At 40.8% G+C, this 19,464-nt stretch overlaps 1 protein-coding gene across 1 annotated transcript; it reads right to left on the reverse strand.

Annotated features, from left to right (window-relative positions):
* Positions 1–3,133: 3,133 nt before the first annotated feature.
* BCL10 (BCL10 immune signaling adaptor) lies at positions 3,134–14,584 on the reverse strand. Its single transcript, XM_040470827.1, has 3 exons — positions 14,266–14,584; positions 6,607–6,895; positions 3,134–4,043 (listed from the first exon to the last, which is right to left on the reverse strand). Exons 1-3 carry the CDS (start codon positions 14,320–14,322, stop codon positions 3,688–3,690), a joined length of 702 nt encoding a protein of 233 aa, XP_040326761.1. The 5' UTR covers positions 14,323–14,584; the 3' UTR covers positions 3,134–3,687.
* Positions 14,585–19,464: the final 4,880 nt, after the last annotated feature.

Genomic DNA, 19,464 nt, shown 5'->3' on the forward strand with positions numbered 1-19,464 from the left:
CCTCTGTAGGTAAAGCTGATACAGTGTGGCCCAGAACCCCATGAGCATAAAATTTGGGGGAAATACAGTATAATATCTTGAAAATGTATGCAAATTTTATATACTAGTCCTAATACAGCTTTTATTTTAGTATATAAAAAATACTAAAAAATTACTTATTATTGAGTGAAACTGACGCTAAGATTATCACATTTATCCTGTGGCTTTTAAAACCGGCTCACTGTTGAGTGCCTCTAGAGTTGGGGTACCCAGTTTAACATGAGTCCCTGTTATCAGAGCCACCAACAGCCTTTGTGTGATCAAGTCCAAGAGCTGCTTCTTACTTGACCTTTTAACAAGGTAGGCCTCCTTCTTGAAACACTTTTTTCTTTTGCCTTTCACTAAGAGCGTGGAGTTGTGGGAAGACCATGGACTGTAGAGCCAAACAGTCCTGGATTTTAATCCTAAATAGCTGTGTGATTTTGACTCATTTACTTTATCCTGAGTTTACTTTACCTCTGCTTTCAGAAAGCCTTCATGAGATTACATTGAACAACTACAGACTAATTTGCTTCTTGGTTTGCTTTTTTTCCTCAAAGTCAAAAGTGGGTATGTTTATCCACTGATACAAGGTAAGGCCAGAGCCTGGAACTTTCTGTCCCTTTTATATTGCTTAGGGAATAAGACAGTACCTGTAAGACTTAACTTCCACCTTATACCATACACAGAAATCATTTTTTAATGAATTATATAGCCAAGGGTAACACTAAAACAACTAAGTTTCCAGAAAAAAACGGGATATCATCATGACACCAAGATAAGCAAAGATTTCTAAAACAGGAGACAAAAATCACTAAGCACAAAAGATTGATAAATTACTTAAAGTAAAAAAAATGTATCAAAATAAATCCAAAACTCCCAAACAGAACCGAAAAACTTAAAAAAAAATTGCCATTATCATAGCCTGTTCCTAATCTGTCAGTGTCTGACCTTGCACCAAGAGTAACATGTTGACCAAAGATGCGTAATTACCTCATGCAAAAGTGTGCTCACCACGAAAAGACATGGAGAAAACTTAGGCTACATGCTATGTGATTCCCACCAGGTGATATTCTGGAAAAAATAAAACAGAGACACAATAAAAGCATCAGTAGTTGCCAGGGTTGGAAGGGGGAGCGAAGAGGAAGAGATGAGTAAGTGGAACACAGGAAATTTTTAGGACAGTGAAACCATCTAGTCTGATATTATCCTGGCGGATACATGACTTTATGCGTTTGTCAAAGCCTATAGAACTGTACAGCACAGGGTGAATCCTAACGTGAGCTATTAATAATGTCCTAAAACTAGTTCATCAGTTCTAATGAATATACCACAGTAATGCAAGATGTGAAAATGGAAAACAGAGGAAGATGGGGTATATGGGAATTATGTGCTTTCTGCTCAATTTTTCTATAAATCTAAAACCACTCTAAAAAATAAAGGCTACTAATTAAAAAAAAAATTAAAAAGTGAGCTCAGAATTGTTGTCTTTGTATGAAGTGATAATATGGTATCTGTAAAAAGTAACTTTGTCATTGCTGCATTCATCAACCTGTCCAATCTGTCATTCTAATTTATACATTTATGGCAATAGGTGGTTTTCAGTGTCTGAAGGAAAGAAAATTGACATCACAGGATTCAGAAAGCCCAAAAGGCTAGGTTTGTTAAAACATTAATTTTATTATCTGTATAGTTAACAGTCTGAAAGAAAACTCAGTGTTATAAACCATAAATGTAGGTGATACAGCGTATCCAAATTTTTTCGATCTGAGTAAATTCTATTTAAATTTTAAAAAGTAACCACATATCGGGGCGCCTGGGTGGCGCAGTCGGTTAAGCGTCCAACTTCAGCCAGGTCACGATCTCGCGGTCCGTGAGTTTGAGCCCCGCATCGGGCTCTGGGCTGATGGCTCAGAGCCTGGAGCCTGTTTCCGATTCTGTGTCTCCCTCTCTCTCTGCTCCTCCCCCGTTCATGCTCTGTCTCTCTCTGTCCCAAAAATAAATAAACGTTGAAAAAAAAAATTAAAAAAAAAAAAAGTAACCACATATCAAATTTTTATTGTCATCAATGAATGAAAAGCCTGCTTCTGCTTTTTAAAGAGATTTCTTCAAATGTAATGTTACTATTTTCTTATGCCTTGCTGAAGGTGAGATGTTTCCCTATAATCCTTAGAAAATGTTACACTACAAAAATCATCCAGGCTTGAAAAAAATTTTAAAGCCAATATGCCAATCTTCTTCATGACTGATAAATTCATTGGTCTATCCAGAAATGCAACTTGATCTCACAACCTGAAGTAATGTGTGTATAAAAATTGGCATATATAAAAAAGTATTTTAGGTATTTATTTCCTAATGAAATACTTGAAACTTCCAAAACATCCGCACTACAATTTAAAACCTTTTATTGTTAATAGCATATTCCATATCTGCTTTTTGAAAGTAATGGAAATATATGAGACATATAATCAGGAAAATAGAATTATAAATAAAAATAGTGACAGCATAAAATTTATAAAGGTGTAAAATTAGTCAAACTTTGTTATGTAACAAAAAGACAGATAAGGCTAATGGCCACTTGTTCCAAACAATATTAAAGACAGAACTGTCACACACACACACACACACACACACACACACACACACACACACACTTTGTCCTAGTTATTTCAACTTGTACAGTGGTCTTCATTAAAAGCGAATGAAAAGCACAGAAAAACGTTTTTAAATCTCATCAAATTATATGCAATAGCAGGCTTTTGTCAAGATTTTTATGTAGGAATTAAAATGATAAGCAAAGACTGTGAAAATCCTAAGAAGGTACTATTAGTGAGTAAGAAATGTATTTTGGCAAATTGAGATCTTTGGTGGTTCCAACCTCAACATTTCTCTCTGATGTCACCCCACATTAGAAGGGGACTCTGTGGGGTGCCTGGGTGGCTCAGTCAGTTGAGCATCTGACTTTGGCTCAGGTTGTGATCTCACGGGTTTGTGAGTTCGAGCCCAATGTCGAGCTCTGTGCTGACAGCTCGGAGTCTGGAGCCTGCTTCTGATTCTGTGTCTCCCTCTCTCTCTCTGCCCCTCTCCTGCTGGTGCTCTGTCTCTCCCTCTCAAAAATAAAATAAAATAAAATAATTAAAAAAAAAAAAAAAAAAAGAAGGGGACTCTGTAAGTGTCCCTAAGACCAACTGAGTGGGAAAGAGATTCTTTTCAGTACACTGGCAGTTTTCCTGTCAGTGATTGGCTTTATTCCATCCAGAAATAGCTTAATCTGAAAATTTACTGCTGAAGAATTGGAAAGGACTATTAGACCTCGAAAATTTCTAGCACAACTGCACTGAGACATTATTCCCAGCCTGAGACTCTACTCTCAAATAGAGCAATGTTCTCTGTTAGTCTTAAAACATAAAAAATGTGAACACACTCAAGATACCTCAAAAATGGAAAGAACAGAAAACACTGAAAATTACATGATCAACATGATTTTCTTTAGCTATCTAAAAGTATGCTTCTTTTATTCTAAAAGACTCTATTTACAAAGTATGCTTCCATTGCATTTTAAGACGCGTATCAAATGTTAAGTCATTATAGCAATTCTATAAAAAGATTCATATCCTTTCAAATATTTTTTGTCATTATTAAAAAAAAATTAGAAGGCTGTAATCTCAGTCACTGACGCGAAAGAGCACGTGATCGTAAGGGAAGAAACATCTCACTAGAGTTTCCACAAGTTCCTCCTCCTTCTAACTGCAGCTCCGGCGGCAAAGGCGGGGCCCCAGGGTCCCCAGGTCTGGGAAGCGTAGTTGAAGAGAAGGTGGGATTGTCAGTTCTGCCCACTTCTAGAACAGGCAAATTCAAGGAAGACTCCATAGAAAAAAAGGGGGCTGTGCTGGATTCTCCTTCTGGATGGTATATGACAGTGGATGCTCTCAGTTTTTCAGAGAAATTACTCTCATCTGAATTTGTTCTACAGAAGTTGTTGGTGGCACCATCTGGAAAAGGCTCACAGCTGCTACATTTCAGTCCTACAATAAAATTATTCAGATGTAAATGAAAAAGTCACTAAAACAAAACAAAACAAACACACAAAAAAACCTCCAGCCCATACTTATCTTGTAAGTTTTGAAAGATTACAAGCTGGTTACCACACAACCAAAAATTTAAATAGCAGTTTATAAATTCTGTCATAATCCGTTTCATGTTTCATTTGCTTTTCCCAACAACCATGAAGTACACCATTATTTTTTATTTCCTAGATAAGGAAGTCATCGCAAAGAAGCTAAATGACATGCTGTAAATCACATTTAATTTGTGTACTCATATACTTAACTACTGAATGACCTGGAAAAAATTATGTGGCCCCTAAAATTTTTCATAAAGTAAGAAATAGCTTTCACAACTAATATTCTTTAGCATTCTGGCACAAACGCAGTAAGAAACAAACTGTAAACAGGGCATATGCTAAAATTCTGAGTTAATACCAATTATAGATTCCTGAGTCATAGGGTGTTAGAAGTAGAAGGAATTTTAGAGGTCCCCTGGGATAGCTTCTCACTATCAGAGACGAGAAAATAGAGGCCTCAAAGAGTTAAGTCATGCCCAGCATTATAGAACTACTTTATGGGAAAGTGAGAACTAGAACCCAGGTCTCTTCACATTAAATAATGTTCTGGTTCCCAACCTTAGAGTTTAAATGATAGTGGCTCTTCTGATCAAAGAATTTTACCATATCCAATGGGTATAGGTATCAATTAACCTCAGGGTGAAAGAATGAACACAAACAAATTTTATCTGTTCGGCTTAGCAAATATTTAACCTGTCTATAGGCACAGAACATCCTGAGTTGACAAATTTTATGGAAAATCTGCAAAGTCTATTAAGTACATTTATATGTCATTTTTTCCCCCACTAGCTTTTCAGCTTCACAATACATTCAGCATTTCTGTTCCATGCTATATAAACAATTTTCTTTTCTTTCTTTCTCTTTTTTAATGTTTATTTATTTTTGAGAGAGAGAGAGAGAGAGAGGCAGAGAGAGAGGGACAGAGGATCCAAAGCAGGCTCTGTGCCGACAGCAGTGAGTCCAATGCAGGACTCGAACTCACAGACTATGAGATCATGACCTGAGCCGAAGTCAGACACTCAACTGCCTGAGCCACCCAGGCGCCCCTAAATGATCTTTTAAAATGTGCTCAGGAGGGAAGACTTCCAGTGTGTCCCAGTATGGACTTAACAGACTGTGAGTTTCTTAAAAGCAGAGTCCTAAATAACTCATTGAGAGAGAGAGAGAGAGAGAGAGAGAGAGAGAGAGAGAGACGGGGTTTGTGGGGAGAGGAGGATTTAAACAGTGCAGGCAATTCTATGAAGTATTCCAATTGGTCAGGGTGTACTCCGGGGTGAGGGTGAGATGTGGGCGGTGAAATTTGCTGAGCCGTTAATCAACCTCCATTCCCACACCCTTCCCGTCTTGCCAGACTGTGACTCTAGTATTTAAAATTACGGATAACTTCTATAACATGATTCTTATAAACATGCCGCCCACTTCATTCTGTGATTAGCAGGTGGAAGAAGAACTATCAGAGTTGGACTTACTATAAAAATACTTCGTCTATATATTGTTCTTCGTGTGTGATGTGCATTTTCAGCAGTTATTTTTGAATAGATTGAACTGATATTCTGCTGACTTCAGAAACCAGCTCCTGCGTATACTGAGATTTCATTACAGTTAGAACTCAGATTTCATTACACTCAGAACACTGAGTGATAGTCGTCCACTTTTCCAGTGAAATGGCATGATAAAAGGTAAAAACAATGTAAATCAAATGTAATTCTGAAGCTGAAACTTTTTGAATAAAAACAAAATGATCATTTCTGGGTTTTCAGTTTTGTATTTTTCAAGAAAAAAATTTTTTTTTAAATTTTAAGTAGGCTCCACACCCAATGTGGGGCTTGAACTCACATCTCTGAAATTAAGAGTCACGTGCTCTACTGACTGAGCCAGCCTGGAACCTCTGTATTTTACTTTTAAAAGCACTGTCAGGGGCACCTGGGTAGCTCAGTTGGTTAAGCATCCAACTTCAGCTCAGGTCATGGTCTTACAGTTTATGAGTTCGAGCCCCGCACCGGGTGAGCTCAAGCCCTGCTCAGGGCCCTATGCTCTCTTCCTCTTTCTAACTGCACCTCATGGGATTCTCGCTTTCTCCCTCTCTCTCTGCCCCTCGCTCACTCACATTCTCTCTCTTTCAAAAGTAAATAAATAGCAAAAATAAATAAAAATTTAAAATTCAATAAACATTACAAATAAATGAAAGCATTGTCACATTTAAATGAATTCTTGGAGGGGCTCCTGGGTGGCGCAGTCGGTTAAGCGTCCGACTTCAGCCAGGTCACGATCTCGCGGTCCGTGAGTTCGAGCCCCGCGTCGGGCTCTGGGCTGATGGCTCAGAGCCTGGAGCCTGTTTCAGATTCTGTGTCTCCCTCTCTCTCTGCCCCTCCCCCGTTCATGCTCTGTCTCTCTCTGTCCCAAAAATAAATAAAACGTTGAAAAAAAAAATTTAAATGAATTCTTGGCCACTTAAAATAGTTTACCTTTCAGATGTTCTAGTTTTATATTTCTAAGTTTCAGCACTTCATCTGTAATCTTCTGAATCAGGAAGTTCTGTGTTTTTTCTCGCCGAATAGATTCAACCAGCGTATCTAGTCCTTTGGGGTTTTCTTGTAAGTAGTCTAGTAATTTTCCAGCCCTTTTTCTACTTGATGTTCGGCAAGAAATTTCTTCAGTGTCTTCTCTACTGAGTATTTTTTTTGCACGTAGATGATCAAAATGTCTCTCAGCTATGATTTTCTCACACAGGTATACACGTAAATTTTCTAAAGCCTAAAAGATACAAACCATGCTTCAGTGTTTTTGTTTTTTTTTAAACACCAGAGGAAATCACATAGGTGACTGATTATTAGGTGACTATTATTAGAATCCTAACTGGTGGGAGAAAACGTACTGAAGTCAAGAAACTTAGGCCTACTAAGATCTATGTTATTAAGACAAACGGCCAAGCGGACAGAAGTAGGTCCTAGACTAAACATTGCTCAGTTTCTATGCTGCTTTAATCTCATCTTCACATCTACACACCGAGACCAGGCTATTATGAGGAGGGGGTGAATCTAGAGGGCCTGGGTGGTGGAAATAGGGAGGTCTGCTGCGCGCCTCCACCTTCAGGGGTACAGATGAGAGCAGAGGCTTCCATACATTTTAGTTACCATTTAACAAGGAATCCGAGATTAGTCAGGACCAAAGAGGAGAGCTTAGTGAGGTCTCATAATTTATAACTTTCTCATGTTTGTTAATTTTCCATTTTCCTAGAGTAAAACAAAATAACAGTAACAATAATAATAACAATAATAATAACAACAGAAACCCTGCACTAAAAGGACCCATAATGTATCTATCTTTGGAGTCAGTTGGAAAGACTAACTCAGTGAGTCAGTTGGGAGAAGGAAAGCAGAAGGGGTGGGGGTGGGGAGGCAAACGCTAAAGAAATAGTGAATGTTGGAAGGAATTAAAGAAATGAAAAGGAAATCACAGAAAACAGACCTAGATCTGAGAAGTGCCTCAGGAAATTTAATTAGCAGAAAACTGATGTGGGTCCCAATAAATAGCATTAATAATTTGATTCTGCTGACTATACTCTAGCTCCTTCATTTACTAGATATGTGATCTTGGGTAAGTTAACTCCTCAGTGCCTCAGTTTCCTCATCAGAATATTATGAGAAATAAATACATGTAAAATACTTAGAAATGTGCCTGGTAAATAGTAAGTGGTCAATAAATGTTAGCGATGAAGACAGTGATGACTAAATGGACTCACAGGTATCATGATGAGCTAGAGGGAATGAAAGATCTTAGAAATACCCTACCTAGTACATGGTGGCAGGAAAGCAAGCTAGGTGAAGGGTTCCTATAGTTCTCAGGCCACTGAATTCCCACATTCATTTATGTATTCACACAACAAACATTTCGTATATCTAAATACCTACTATGCTATGTGCTGAGCATACAAAGATGAACAAGGCTTGGATCCTGCATGCAAAGGGCACATGGTCTAGTTGGGAGAATACATAACAAACTCAAGCCAGTAATTATAAAACAATGTGAAAAGACCCAGAATTAAAAAAAAAAAAACAACAACAAAAAACAAAAAAAAACCCAAAAAACACAAGTACTGGGAAAGCACAGAGTAAGCAACTAACTGTACCTCTAGACCTGGGAAGTTTACAGAGGCTATACTTGTAGCATGAAGGTGCACAGAGGGAAACACTAACAAGACTAGGGTAATTGGGATGAGGGGTGCATGTGAGGGTGGTGAGAAATGAAGCTGGAAAGGAAAACAGGTCAGATTAGGGAAGAACTGTTATAACATGTTGAGGAAAATACATCTCCCTGTAGCCAAAAGAGTCATCAAAGGTTTATAAATCAGAAGCAATAAAAAAACTGCTGCAGAGGACTGGGGGTTGGGGGGAGCAAAAATTGGGAGATCCATAAGAAGATTGCTGCCATATTTTACATAAGCTATGTTGAGTGTATGAATTTAAGCTGTGGGGATGGAGACAATAGATTTAAAAGCTGAACTCCTCGAGGGGCACGTGGGTGGCTCAGTTGGTTAAGTGACCGACTCTTGATTTCGGCTCAGGTCTGAGCTCATGGTCCATGAGATAAAGCTGCACTATCACAGTTGTGCTGTCAGAGTGGAGCCTGCTTGGGATTCTCTTCTCTCTCTGCCCCTCCCCCACTGGTGTCCACACTGTCTCTCAAACAAACTTACAAAAAATAAATTAAAGGGGCCCCTGGGTGGCTCAGTCGGTTGAGTGTCCGACTTCAGCTCAGGTCATGATCTCGCAGTTTGTGAGTTCGAGCCCCGTGTCGGGCTCTGTGAGGACAGCTCAGAGCCTGGAGCCTGCTTTAGATTCCGTGTCTCCCTCTCTCTCTGCCCCTCCCCTGCTCATGCTCTGCCTCTCTCTGTCTCAAAAATAAATAAAAACATTTAAAAAAATTAAAAAAAAAAACCTGAACTTGAAAAACTCCATCTGCTGTCATTTTTACCACTTAGATGCTGATCATTCCCAAATTTGTATATGCAATCAAGACTTTCCAAAGGTACTTGGACATTCCAAAAGTACTTCATTTTTAAAAAAAAAAAAAAATTTTTAATGTTTATTTATTTTTGAGACAGAGGGAGACAGAGCGCGAGTGGGGGACGGGCAGAGAGAGAGGGAGACACAGAATCTGAAACAGGCTCCAGGCTCTGAGCTGTCAGCACAGAGACAGATGCGGGGCTCGAACCCACCACCCGTGAGATCATGACCTGAGCTGAAGTCGGACGCTTAACTGACTGAGCCACCCAGGCGCCCCTCCAAAGGTACTTCAAATTCAACATGTCCCAAACCAAATTTATTACCTCTGCCTGTCCCTTTCCTCTGATATTCTTTTTTTGTTTTTTAAGTAGGCTCCACTCCCAGTGTGGACTGTAAAGCGGGGCTTGAACTCACAACCCCGAGATCAAGACCTGAGCTGAGATCAAGAGTCTGATGTTTAATCAAGTGAACCAGCCAGGTGCCCCTCCTCTGATATTCTTAACTAATTTGGGAGTACCACCACCCATCCAATCATACAATAAACCTACAACTCATCCTTGACTTCCTGTCTTTCACTCACTTGCCATATCTGATCACCCATCCACCAAGTCCTGCCAATTTACTCCTTATTTTTATTGAATCTGCCCCTTCACTTCATCTGTATTATAATCACTGCCTTAGTTCAGGTCTTTATCATATGCTGCATGGACTATTAAGAATAGACACCTAGCTGTACTTCCTAGTTCTTTCCTCCCACTCAAATGTCTCCTTCACACATCTATTAGATCTTCCAGTTTTTCAAGAAAAAAAGTACCATATGAATTTTACTAATATTGAAATACTGTCAGTCAATTTTGTAAAAATTTAAAATAGTGTGTTCCACCAACTTAAAAGATGAAGTTCCTCAACTATGGCAGAACAGTGGAGAGGTCGAGTTTGGCTCTGGATCAGGCCAACTTCAGTTCGGATCTTGAATCTGCCATATAACTCCTGTACGAGCTGGGGTAAGTTATTTAACCCCTCTAAGCTTTGGGTTCCTTACTGAAAAAATAGTGATAAACACTTCCCTTGCAGGACCTTCAGAAGGACTAAGTGAATATGAAGGCTCGACACAGTTCCCAACACACAGTAAGTACTCAATAAATAATAGCTGTTTGATAATGGCAGACAGGGCAATTCATAGTATGGATCCTGCCTACCTCTCCAGCTTAATCTATCACCACCTCCATGTGTCCTGGTACATCATATTCTACCTAAAATTGCTGTTTATCACTCTACAGTTCATTGTGTTTTAACCTTTGTCTTGTTTTCTCCTCTCATACCCAAAGTCTGCATTTATCCTTTAAGATTGAGCACAGTGGGCATCTCCTTCGGGAAGCTTTGCTTAAACTCCCTAGACAGAGTTAGGCACCCCTCTCCTCTGTCCCTGTAGCATCCTGTGCATATATTTCACTTTTCTATATAGCAGGACTCCACAATTCATTTCCACTCTGTCTCACTACTCTTCTCAGCTACAGTAACCTCCTGTCAAATCTGATACTTGCCAGTCTTCATCTTACTTCTCAATAGGGTGGACACAGTTGACCACTCCCTCCTTAAAATACTCTTTTCTTGTTTTAGAGGAACACCACACTCTCCTGGCTTCATTCTCATCTCTGTGGCTGTAACCTTTCACTTTGTAAAACTCCCCTATGATCTCCCTTTTCCCTTCCAGCTCTCAACTTCCTAGGTTGAACTCATTCAATCCCACATTTATAGTTCTAGCTCAGATCTCCTTTCTGATCTTCAGACTTGTAGGTCTAATAGCTGATTTGACATTTTCACTTACCAATCTAATTCCACTCTCTTTCTCAACTAAATCTATCACCAAGTGATATCATTTCTACTTCAAAAATCCATCTGGAATTCCCTTGTTCCATCCATTTCCCCTGCTTTGACCCTGATCCAAATCACCCATTAGCTCTCAACTATATAAATTCTAAGAATCTCCGCACTGGTTTTCCTCTTCTCACTTCTGCTCTCCTCAGTTCATACAATACGCAAGGAGACTAAAAATATAATTCTTCAATAGGTCCCTACTATACTTGGGGAAAAAATCCTAACACTTTATTACCGTCTCTAAGACCCTTTATGATCTAGCTCTAGCCCACCTTTCTAACTTCACCTCAGGGCACCTGCTGCCTTCTGCCTTCTTCCAATTTCCCCAAGTCATCAAGGTCTTGCTTGCTTTAGGTCTTTTGCAAATTCTATTCTGCCTAGAATAGAATTATTCCCCCAGTTCTGTCATATTCTTCAGCAGCCAATTTAAATCTAATCTTCCCTGACCATCCTATTGCAAGTAGATTCCCCCCTGCTATTGTCTCAACACCTGTCTCCTTCATAGTACTTAGCTTAATCTGTAATCATATATTTATTAATTTTCAACCCTAACGACCTGTATGTTTAAAGCAGGCAAAAACCAGATATGTTTTGTTCAACTCTGTATATCTTGCACTTATCAGAATGTCAAGTAGTGTTATAGATGAATGTAAAATACATTGCACTTATCCTGTAATTGGAGATTATCGTTTTATGTCTGTCTCCCTCCTTCCAAGAAATCAAGCTTTTCAAACTGGGACTGTGTCTTAGTTTTTAATTTTTGAATTGTTAGAATCACCCATGCTTCACAGCAGAATGTAATCCATATTTATGAAACAGAACTAAATTCGACCAAAAAGATGAGGTAAAGAACTAAATGGGGGCAGGAGGTGGGGACGGAAGGAGCACAGTGAAAAAGTGGGATTTTCCAGGAGGATGGGTGGTGGTACACTATCCATCAAGACAGAGAATACAGCAGGGACAGCAAGCAGCTTTGGGGAAGGGATAATAAAAAGTTCAGTTTTTGAGTGTGCAGAAAAAAGAAGTGGATTTCCAGCAGATATTTGGAAATAAGCACCTAGAGCTGACAGATAAGGAAGTCCAAATATGTGTATGATAATTTTATTTTTATTTTTATTTTATTTTTTTTAATTTTTTTTTCAACGTTTATTTATTTTTGGGACAGAGAGAGACAGAGCATGAACGGGCGAGGGGCAGAGAGAGAGGGAGACACAGAATCTGAAACAGGCTCCAGGCTCTGAGCCATCAGCCCAGAGCCCGACGCGGGGCTCGAACTCACGGACCGCGAGATCGCGACCTGGCTGAAGTCGGACGCTTAACCGACTGCGCCACCCAGGCGCCCCATATTTTTTTTAATTTTTAAATGTTTATTATTGAGACAGAGAGAGAGAGAGAGAGCGCAGGTAAGGGCCAGAGACAGAGAGGGAGACACAGAATCTGAAGCAGGCTCCAGGCTCTGAGCTGTCAGCATGGATCCCGACGTGGGGCTGGAACTCACAAACTATGAGATCATGACCTGAACCAAAGTCGGATGTTTAAACAACTGAGCCATCCAGGCACCCCTGTGTATGATAATTTTAAAACCGTCTGAAGTCATCAACCGTTTTGAAAATAGCATGAAAAAAATTTCTAAGAAAAAAATATGCACATACTTTTTTTTTAATAGACTTCCTGAAACCCATTCATGATTCCTCAAGGTTATGAATTTCTGATATAGCTATAAATTGAAATCATGGAGATGGATAGTATCAATGAACTGATAGGAAAAAAATGAATTAAGACCTGGGAGACACTCCTCATATCTGTGATTGTGTACAGGTTTTATATTTATGCCCACTCCTAACCTCTCACAACCCTTTTTTTTTTTAATCAGCTGTAAATTGGGGACGATAATTATTTCCCTCAGAGGCTGCTGTAAAGATTAAATGGAAACATTGCAAAGTGTGTGACAAAAAAACCTGGAACACTGAAGGCTTAGTTCTTGACATTCCTGTTTTTACTGGCACAAATTTTATATAAAACAACATTCAGGTATTGTACAGTAGTTATCAGTGTCCCAGTCTTATCTCAAATAGAATGTAAAGCATAGGCCTGACTGTCCTTTTTTTTTCTTTCCAGGCCCAAGAACAGTACTTTATCCATACAGTAAGTGCTCCATAAATATCTGAATGAGGAACCTAAGGCACAAATCCCAGTCATAGCCAGTTTCCTTCTACTGATGAGTCATACCAATTGTAATTGCGAGTTCAGTGTAATAAACCTTTCCAGGGAGGGAAAGGGGAAGAATTTAAGGTAGATTAACGTTTAAAAAGCTGCTGTTTTGTCCAGTTCACAAAGATGATTCTGTATACATACTGCAGTGTTAAACCAGAACTCATTTTCTGTTGAGTTTCTGTTTTGGCAGGTTTTTTTTTTTTTTTTTTGAGTTTCTGTTTTTAATTTGAAATTATGTAAAGTATTTTAGTGGTACTCCTATAGGTCTCACATGGCAAAACAATTAAAAGCAAAAGAGAACAAGAAATACCTTAACAAAGTCATTCTTTGCAAATAAGTATTAAGATGTGTGCAGTTCTGCAACATCCAAGCAAAAGAGACTAATTTAGGTACTGAGTATTTTCAGCATTTACCTGTATATTAATTTTCGACTGCACCGCCCCCCCCCCCCCCCAATTTAAATACGTGGGCGTTTGCCTACTAGGGGAATTCCAGGTTGTGCTTTCAGCTGTTGAGCTTCCCCCAACCCCCTTTATAAAAGAGTTTCACATATTTGCTTTGGGATCCTTTAACTGACTTTGCTCCAGGTTGAGCCAACGGCCTAAGGAGTCTGACTCAAGGATGAACCTGGGCAGTCGATTCCCAACAACGCAGCTCCAAAGTACAGCGGGGGTAAAAAAAAAAAAAAAAAAAAAAACACCAGAGGAAGAGTGAAGAGTGGGCAAACAGCTGACTGCGAAGAAACGCTCCACTGGACAAGGTTTCAGAAACCCAAGCCCTGCTTTTAGCGATTTAAAACGTAGATTAACATGTCACGGGGGATCACTTCCACCAAGGCCCTCGGATGTAGGGCTCCCAGCAGTCCTGCGGTGTCTGGACCTTCCGCTTCTCTGACCCGCAGGCTCTTTTCCGACTCGGACTCCCACTCCGGGTTTCCGCTTTCCTTGCCCGCCAGGCCGCAGCCTGCCCCTGCCCCCCCTCGACCCCCGGCCCTCGGCGGCATCTGGACCAGGCTATGCTACTTACGTCCTTCTTCACTTCTGTCAAGTCCTCCTCGGTGAGGGACGGCGCGGTGGGCTCCATGGCGGAGACGAGAGTTAATGCTTCTTCCGGGTCCGGGAGCTGCCGCAGCACCGCCAGGCCAGGCTGGGGGCTTCGGCCTCCGGGCGAAGGGGGAGGAGGGAGGCAGCCCCGGGCTAGAGGAAGAGGGCTGCCCCTTCGAAAACAGAGGGGCTCAGAGCTGAAACCCGTAGAGCTTCCGGCTCCGCCTCTAGGGCCCAGGGTGCTGTAGACTTTTACGATTCAAAGCGCGCTTAGCGCCGGGTTCCTTCCTCTCCAGGAGACTCGCGCGCAGGTCCCTCCCCTCCGCGAGGCTGGGCCAGCCTTAGAGCCCGCCCCATCTCTGCGTCAGCCAATCGGTGCCCCTGGATCCTTTCAGGCGTGGCTCCGCCCACAGCCCCCGCACTCTATTTGCAAGGAGAGGCCGGTTGGCCTCCCGGTAAGGACTCGTTTCCGTGGGTGGGGCCCGTTGCTCCTCCTGCCGCCCGCCCCCGCCTCGGCAGGCTGCTCACTGGTGGAGGCGGGCTCGACCTGTTTGTACCTCTGGGTTCCTCCCTTTTTCCCAGACCCTGCCCTACAATATCCGGTTGCTGTGTTTGCCCACTAAAGTAGTTAATTTATTTGGTCGCGTACAGATTCGCCCGCATACGCGTACACAATACACACAGACGCAGCTTAACTACAATGTTAAAGAACTTTTTTGAAAGACAAAAAACACTCATAATCCCCCTCCCCCTCTTTAATACTTAATTTAACGTCTGCATACTTTTTGGTTACTGTTTTTTATAATCCTATTTCCTTATTTACTCATCTGTATAATAAAGACATGTCTACCTTACACCTCTCACAGGGCTGCTGTGAGAATTAAATGATACTATTAATATGTGAAGTTCTTAGAGGTACTTGGCACACAGTATGAACTCTAAAATTTATTACTGTCTTGTATTACTCATTTATTGAGTTCTTAGTAACATGTTCTGGTCATCTTATCCTGGAAGAGTTATCTTATTTTTATGCAACAGACTGATAGCTATTCCCAGAATGGTATCTAACTACCAATAGAGGTGTATACAAAACAACATGAGTAATGAATAATGTGGGTAAGCTGAAAACAGCCTGGGCCCGAGACGGTGGTTTGGACGACATGCTAAATAAGCTATAGTATTGGAAGTGGTGAGGGTAGATAGAAATGGCAAGAGGACCAAAGGCAAACTTGGGAACTCCAACATTTTTTTTTTTCTTTTTTAAGTAAACTCTACACCCAGCATGAGGCTGAAACGCACAAACCAAGATCGAGAGTCCCATACTCCACCCCCTGAGACAGCTAGTCAGGCATCTCTTGAAAACTCTAAGGGAAGGGAAACAAAAGAACCAGAAAAGAACAATGTTGCCAAACCCATATCAATGTAGTTTTGATCACATAACATTGCATCATAAGCTTTTAACAGGTTACATCATATGTCCTTTTCTATATTGTTACACAGTAGGGTACAATTTTATCTGATTGCTTAATCTTCCCACATCTTGGTATAACCCAATTTACTTAACCATTTGTGCTTTCATTTCACAAACATTTATTGAACGTCAACTATATGCCACATACTGTTCTAGGTCCTGGGGAAATAGCTATGAACAAAATAGATAAAAATTCTTTTTTTCCTGGAGTTTAATTCTAGCATACATGTATTTGGGGCAGGCCAGATAGACACTTGAAAATGATATGTAAAGTTATCTTATTATGTTAGAAGATAATAAATGCTAAGAGAAAATACAAAACAGAAAAGTCAGATGATAGTGTCTGGAATGGTAATATTAATTTTTTTTTTTTATTCAAGTAAAATTAACATACCGTGTTATAGTAGTTTCAGGTGTAGAATGTAATGATTCAACAATTCTATACATTACTCAGCACTCAGTGCTGGAGTAGTAACATTTAAAATACGGTGGTTAGCGAAGATCTCACTGAGAAGGGGAGATTTGAGTTATCACCTGAAGGAAGCGAAGGAACGAGTCATGTGGACATATGGAGAAAGAACATTATGAGTAGAGGAAACAGCCAATGAAAAGGATTCAGTGGGGCAGGGCAGGAGATGAGGTCCTTGTGTGCTACTCTGAACGTGTACTCTGACTTTACTCTGAGTCATATGGGTGTATTCTGAGTCAAACGGGAAGCCACTGCAGGGTTCTGAGCAGAGGAGTGACATGATCCGATTTATGATTTGAAAAAGGAACACTTTCACTGTTGCTTTGAGGGGAAGGAATGAATATGGAAAGGGGGAGAGCAGTGAGGGCACGGTCCCTGAAATCCAGGCCCCGGAGGCGGTGGCTCAGGCCAGGGGTAGTAGCAGCGAGGGAGTTGGGAACCTTTGGAAGATAAGTGGGGACGTGATTTCATTTCCTTTTAAAAGGATTGCTCTGGCCGCTGAGAGTACACTGTAGGTGTAAGGGTGGAAGCAGAGACAACCAGAGGCTACCACAGTGATCTAGGGGAAGATAAAAGTGGCACGACCAGAGTGGGAACAGTGGTGAGCACTCCCCCAGGGTTACTTTATTTCCAGTTTTTCATTGTTATTAACAATTTTGTCCCCAATGTTTTCATCTACCTATCCTCCATCCTTTTTTCTTATTTTTTAAATTAAAAAAAATTATTATTATATTTATTTATTTATTTATTTATTTATTGTAGCGCAAGCAGGGGAGAGGGGCAGAGGGAAAGAGAGAGAGAGAATCTCACACAGGCTCCATGCTCAGCATGGAGCCCAATGTGGGCCTTGATCCCACGACCCTGGGATCATGACATGAGATGAAATCAAGAGTTGGACGCTCAACTGACTGAGCCACCCCAGGCACCCTATCCTTTTTTCTTTTGAATGATCGTCTCCCTTGCATAAATTCTCAGGAGCAGGAGCACAGAACCCAAGGAAATGTCTTTTCATTTATATTTCCACAGCTTCTTTTCGATGTATTGATCCAGCCATGTGTGGGAATGAACTGTTTTGCCACAACTATACAAGCTCTGCTCGCAAAGGTGGGGATTCAGCACCCATCAAAGTAAAGGGATTTGAATGATGCTGCTTTGACACATCCATTTTGGTCCAGCCATTAGGAGGTGGTTGCTCTTCTATTGTTGTTCTTTGTAAAAAGAAAACATTTAAAACACACCACACTATTTAAAGAAAAAATACTACAAACACCTATGTTCACTACCAAGATTTGACAAATACTGATATTTTGCCACATTTGCTTCTGTTACGGCTACTGATTACCAAATGTTAGTGACATTTCTGATTCTTGAGCCCTCTTTCATGACCCTTGCTATATATCTCTTTTCTTGTTGTTGACCATTATTTCATTTTTTGACCCTCTAACCTCCTTCTATCCTCCATATGCAGTTCTTTCTTCAAAAGTTAAGTGTCTGCTATGTCAGAAGCAGGAGTTATGGACAGAGGATTGGGGACTGAGTGGGAATGGATGAGGAGCTTGGGAATTTTTTAAAGCTGAAAGGTTAATATTTTGTTTTTGAGGCCATGCCTCAATGTTCCCAAGTGGAATAGACTGTGTCAAAGCAGCCACATCTGAATGTCATGTGCCTGATCACAGAGCTGGTTCATGGCAGGCCTTGCAGTCTCCAGTCTTGGCTTTCTTTCTAGTGCACGATACTTCCTTCATAGTCGTATGCATTTCCCCTTTTCTGCTAAACCACAGGTTCAGACTGTAATCAAGTTTGGGCCCCTTTCCAAGAAATAGCCCTGCCCATTCTCTACCTTGCAATCATTTTACCTCTTCCCCACCCCCCTCCATCCCCACCTTGAGTTCTGGGTGCACCATCCGTCTCCTACTGCGAAATACGAGGCATCTGAGAAATGTACCATGAAGGACACAGTTTAGGTGCTGCAGACGCAGGACAGCATGTCATAGCAGCTAAATATGAAAAGGTAGCCACTGACAGACTCAGGCTGGTGTATTAGTGTCCTAGGGCTAGGACTAGGGCTGCTGTCACAGATTGCCACAAAGTGGGTGACTTAACAGAAATTTATCTTTATTCATTTATTAAACATTATTTATTTGCTTATTTATTTTTGAGAGCACAACTGAGCAAGGGGCAGAGAGAGAGGAACAGAGAGAGAATCCCATGCAGGCTCCGCACCATCAGTGCAGACCCTGAAACTGGGCTCAAGCTCACCTGAAGTGGGGCTTGAACTCACAAATGGTGAGATCATGACCTGAACCGAAAGTCAAATGCTTAACCGACTGAACCACCCACCAAAACAACAGAAATTTCATCTCTCGCAGGTCTGGAGGCTAAAAGTTCAAAATTGGCAGGGCCATGTTTCCCCTGAAGACTCCAGGGAAGACTGTTTCCTCGCCTCTTCTGAGCACCTGGTGGTTGCCAGCAATCCCTGGCTTTGGCAACATGACTCTAATCTCTGCCTCCGTGTTTACATGGCCTTCTCTGTTTTCCTACTGTATCTTTGTTTCCAAATTTCCTTCTTCATCTTCTTTGTAATGTTTATTTATTTTTTGAGTGGGCGAGAAAGAGAGAGAGACTGCACATGCATGGGAGAGAGGCACAGAGGGAGGGTAACAGAGAATCCAAAACAGGTTCTGCACTGACAGCAGAGAGCTGATGCAGGGCTTGAACTCACAAACTATGAGATCATGACCTAAGCTGAAGTCAGACGCTTAATTGACTGAACCACTCAGGCACCCCCAAATTTCCTTCTTCCTATAATGACACTAATCATTGGATTTAGGCCCACTCTAACCTAGTATGACCTTATCTTAACTCGAATGCCTCTGTGAAGACATTATTTTCAAATAAAGTCACATTCCAAAGTTCCAATGGACATGGATTTTGGGAAGACATCATTCAACTTAGTACAGTTGGATTCTAAATTTGCCAATTATCAGCTATGTGACCTGAGAACAATTAATAAGCATTCATTAACTAACTAATATCCCCATAACTATCATAGGGATGCAGAGGGAGGGAAGAGGAAACCATTTTTGACTGAGGTATATTTAAATTGGACAAGAGGACTTTATTTTTTTTTTAATTTTTTTTTTCCTCAACATTTTTATTTATTTTTGGGACAGAGAGAGACAGAGCATGAACGGGGGAGGGGCAGAGAGAGAGGGAGACACAGAATCGGAAACAGGCTCCAG

The sequence above is a fragment of the Herpailurus yagouaroundi genome, unplaced genomic scaffold (assembly GCF_014898765.1).
Source record: "Herpailurus yagouaroundi ecotype Mexico unplaced genomic scaffold, PumYag 77, whole genome shotgun sequence".
Taxonomy (NCBI): Eukaryota; Metazoa; Chordata; class Mammalia; order Carnivora; family Felidae; genus Herpailurus; species Herpailurus yagouaroundi.

Bases quoted from the DNA above. Each gene is read 5' to 3' on its own strand.
- BCL10 (XM_040470827.1), bottom strand. From the start codon at position 14,322: ATGGAGCCCACCGCGCCGTCCCTCACCGAGGAGGACTTGACAGAAGTG. The intron at 6,896-14,265 runs GTAAGTAGCATA...TGTATCTTTTAG, and splicing joins TGACAGAAGTGAAGAAGGAC to GCTTTAGAAAATTTACGTGT. The intron at 4,044-6,606 runs GTAAACTATTTT...ATTTTATTGTAG, and splicing joins AAAACTAGAACATCTGAAAG to GACTGAAATGTAGCAGCTGT.